General features: G+C 35.1%; 3 protein-coding genes across 3 annotated transcripts in view; 1 reads left to right on the plus strand and 2 right to left on the minus strand.

The window, feature by feature from the left end:
* The window catches only part of CBG22564, a gene marked incomplete at both ends in the record, with an annotated part of 24,878 nt that overhangs the window by 3,827 nt on the left and 16,901 nt on the right, over positions 1 to 4,150 (plus strand). Inside the window, 2 exons of the mRNA XM_002649027.1 lie at positions 34 to 330; positions 1,326 to 1,622. Coding sequence (XP_002649073.1) covers positions 34 to 330; positions 1,326 to 1,622 — 594 coding nt within the window. The remainder of the gene's footprint in view (positions 1 to 33; positions 331 to 1,325; positions 1,623 to 4,150) is intronic.
* CBG22565 lies at positions 1,934 to 2,682 on the minus strand (the record flags this gene model as incomplete). The annotated part of the gene is made up of 3 exons (XM_002649028.2): positions 1,934 to 2,185; positions 2,233 to 2,373; positions 2,443 to 2,682. The coding sequence occupies 3 exons, from the start codon at positions 2,680 to 2,682 to the stop codon at positions 1,934 to 1,936; spliced, it is 633 nt and encodes a 210-aa protein (XP_002649074.2).
* CBG22566 overlaps positions 4,090 to 4,150 on the minus strand; it is a gene marked incomplete at both ends in the record, with an annotated part of 4,056 nt that continues 3,995 nt past the window's right edge. The window contains one exon of the mRNA XM_045241168.1: positions 4,090 to 4,150. This exon is cut by the window's right edge and continues 3,995 nt beyond it. Coding sequence (XP_045097601.1) covers positions 4,090 to 4,150 — 61 coding nt within the window.

A 4,150-nucleotide genomic window follows, 5' to 3' on the forward strand; every position in this document is an offset into this window, starting at 1 on the left:
CGATGTGAAGAAGAAGAATTGAATATTTATAAGGAAGTTTCGAATGTACCCGAGAATTTTGTGATCCCATTTGAAGCACAAAGTATTCGTGTTTTCCCGGCTCCTTGGATCACATTTAATCATCTGGATTCCATGAGAAATTGCGTTTCAATCGAGTTGTCCGGTTCGAATTTAACAAATGAAGACATTCAAAAGTTCATTGATAACTGGAAACAAGGTCGATATCCAAATCTTCAATGGCTCAGTGTGGAAAGTACCAAGTTTACTGATAACTTTTCGATCGATGGATTAGAATCTCTTGAGGACACATCCAACATTTGTGAGCAAAGAGTAAGTGATGCTAATTTTTCTTCAAAAATTTGTATAAATTGATTTTCCAGAATGTTCCGACAGCATTCGATAATATTTGGAGCGGTTCAAATTGACCGAAATGATGGAGTTGTTGGTTTGATTCGATATGACAAGAGATACAAATATTTGCATTTACTTGTTTGATATGTTTTTGAGAAATGCCTGTTTTATGAAAATGTAATATTTCCAATTAATTTCTGTGCATGGCTTCATGGAACTAAACAGCTTCTAGTGAGAGTATGATTGATTTAATATGCATTTTTATTATCATTCTCATCATTCTTTTAATAAATGAATGAAGTTACGTCTCTTTGTTTCTCTGTGGCTCTGTCCGCAAATTTTGAAAAGCTGGAAAATAAAATATACACGTGACCAAAATTTTGCCAGTAGTTATGATAATCCTGGTTGCATTCCCCATCAATCTCCATCATTTTTCGCTCGACAAATCGGCTCAAATTTCGCAGTTTCGAATTTTTGAATTTTCGGGTTTTCAAAGTTGGACATTTTGACATTTAGAAATTTTTAGGAATTTTTAGAATTTTTAGAAAAAACTTCGTTTCAAGAAAATTTCTGAAGGGTTTAAGACTAAAGTTGAACATTTGCAGACTATGTTAAGCGCTCACCCGAAATCAACAACAGCCGAAGTGATAAGTTCTCCTAAACTTTCGCATCTCGCCTGAACACAATTCCAGCATTTGAAGCCATCTTGACGATAAGCTCCTTTGAATTTCTGATATTCAATCCGAAAATAACATCATCCATATTCCACAGAATTCTCTGGACATCTTCCCAAAAAGTACAAAAGAAATTAACTTGTTCGTGAACCGACATAGTGAGGGATTTGGGAGTCTAGGCATCACTTTTCCGGCTCTGCGTCACTTCGAAACCGCGACACTTCGAACCCAGTCAGTTCGAAAATAATCAGGATTCTGAAAAGAATTCGATGTGAAGAAGAAGAATTGAATATTTATAAGGAAGTTTCGAATGTACCCGAGAATTTTGTGATCCCATTTGAAGCACAAAGTATTCGTGTTTTCCCGGCTCCTTGGATCACATTTAATCATCTGGATTCCATGAGAAATTGCGTTTCAATCGAGTTGTCCGGTTCGAATTTAACAAATGAAGACATTCAAAAGTTCATTGATAACTGGAAACAAGGTCGATATCCAAATCTTCAATGGCTCAGTGTGGAAAGTACCAAGTTTACTGATAACTTTTCGATCGATGGATTAGAATCTCTTGAGGACACATCCAACATTTGTGAGCAAAGAGTAAGTGATGCTAATTTTTCTTCAAAAATTTGTATAAATTGATTTTCCAGAATGTTCCGACAGCATTCGATAATATTTGGAGCGGTTCAAATTGACCGAAATGATGGAGTTGTTGGCTTGATTCGATATGATAAGAGATATAATTTATTGAATTTACCTGTTTGATATGTTTTTGAGAGATGCTTAGTTTTCGAAAAATGAATCTTTTGGAAAAGTTTTTGAACCGGAAATAGGACAAATGAAATATTGTTTCCATAACTCAACACTTCACACATTTTACATATTCTAAAGCAGGATTCTAAACTGCCGTCTCAATTCTCTCCCCATATCGAACTCGAAACGTCCGNNATTATTCTTCTAGAACTTCTGAATAACCATTTAGGCTTAACCGTCTTCCATAAAGCCATCACATTCCTCCTATTACATCCGAGATAAGTGATCTGAGTGATTGTTGGCATCAGCAAAGCGTCGAAACCTTTGGAATCAATAATTGCTGCAGAAATTCGAAGATACGGTTTATCTTCATATTCTGACTCCCCATAAAAAAAGTAAATAAGACAAATCTGAAATTCAAGAATTGAAAAAAATGAGGATTCAACCTATTCTTTACCATTTGCTTTGCGACAACAACTACTAATTGCCAAGCAACAAATCTTTGGGGGTTACTGATTTTTGCAGAAGCCAAATTGGCTAGTTTACCGATACTAACAACAATAGGAATGTATAATGCAGCAGATGCAGTTAAAAATACCTGGAGAGATAAATTATATATCTGGAATATGGATTCATTGCTCTCTTCTGAAAAAAAACAATAACTCACAAAACGAAGAAACAAGTAAATATCTTCTATAGAAGCTAGAGATACACCTGGTTCCTTTTCTGCTTTTGTTTTTAATCGAAGTAGAGCTTCTGAAACAGAAACTGCATAGGAAACTACCAAAATCCACTTTAATGCTCTTTTTGAGAAATTCAAATATTTCTCGGCGCTGGGATAGAAATAAATGAAGAATCGTTGAATTGCCAATAAACCAAGCAGGAATTGTTGACTTCTGATACACATACAAATGGTACCGTACTGCCGAGAAGGAATAAATAAAACAATGTCAAATATTCGAAGTAGTACAACAAGAATTCAAAAGATACAAAGCACCAAAACGCAATAGTTAGTTTTATGTTAATTTCGTGGAAGTGATCAATGATTTGAAAAACTGCAGTTTCCTGGTCTCGAGATTTGTGCGATTTATACACTTTTGAATAGATCACAAAAATCGATAAAACTATGATACCATAAACAAAGAAAATGATGAGATAATACTTAAATTGGTTTTCCATATGAGGATTGAAATGGCGTCATGAGTTTTTGCTGTCATCAGAATTCATTTTTTAACTCAAAAGTGTCCTCACCTTCAATATATAAAATATCAATGCATCAGAACTAGTTTAGCTTTTTCTGTACAGCACTATCTTCGGTTCTGTCAGAGAATGTGTCTTAACAACACATAATGTATTTCCATAGATTCTCGAAATAGAACAGGTGAAGTTTCCTTATTTGCAAAGAAAATTCAGCAACACAGTGAATGTTTCCGAATCCAGATACCGAAAACAAAACAGGTGAAATTTCATAGTTTCGTTGACTCAACACTTCCCACATTTGTGTTCCCTAATCTTCCTTATATATAAAAGCCCATACGCGTATGTTGGTCCCCCTGTCAGTCTGTGGACTTTTGAGAAGCTTGAAAAATAAATATAGATTTACGTGACCCTTTTAGAAAAAGCGCCGAAGGCGCACCAGCTAGTTGGTTCTAAGCATGAACAAAACGCTTGCATGCACACGCAACCCCATTCCTAATTGCTTCATTAATGCTGAATTAATGATATGGCTTGTGCCGTCTGTTACAGTATACAATATATTTGCCACACTCACTTTTTGGGTGTACGCTCAAGTTTACAAGGAGAACAAGTCTCGAGATCAAGAAACTGCCGTTTTCCAAATTATAGACCATTTTTATAAAATTAACAAAAAATACATCCAAGCCATATGGGCTTGGTATGGATTAGCTGCTGCAGTGTATTTCGTCGATTCAGTTTTTCTCTCATATCCATTTGTAATTTTGCTATCCCCTATTGTTGTCATATTTTCCGTTAATACTGAAGTGAATCAGTTTCTTTTGGCGTTATTAGTAGTAGGGAATTGTCCTTTCTGGGACAGCTTTTAGCCCACTTTTTTGAAATTTTTATGTTGCTGTTTTTTCAAGTTTTTTGCCCTAATTATTTTTTTTCATATAATATTCTTAGCAAAATCCACGATTTTCACACTCTCAGATTTTGGTGAACTGAGTTCACCCCCACTCACTTTCCCACTTTTGTCCCACTTTTTTTCAACCTCTCAAAACAGTCACTTTTCACTCCAACTGATAACAAATTCTCTACACTTAAACACTTTTTCAACTTTCTTATCAATTTGTTCTCATGTCAGAATGGTAAAGCGCCTGTCTTGTGTTTGAATGCTAGAAAGTTCGAAACCCACT

This window comes from Caenorhabditis briggsae (genome assembly GCF_000004555.2).
Source record: "Caenorhabditis briggsae AF16 supercontig from assembly CB4, cb25.fpc4366, whole genome shotgun sequence".
Lineage (NCBI taxonomy): Eukaryota > Metazoa > Nematoda > Chromadorea > Rhabditida > Rhabditidae > Caenorhabditis > Caenorhabditis briggsae.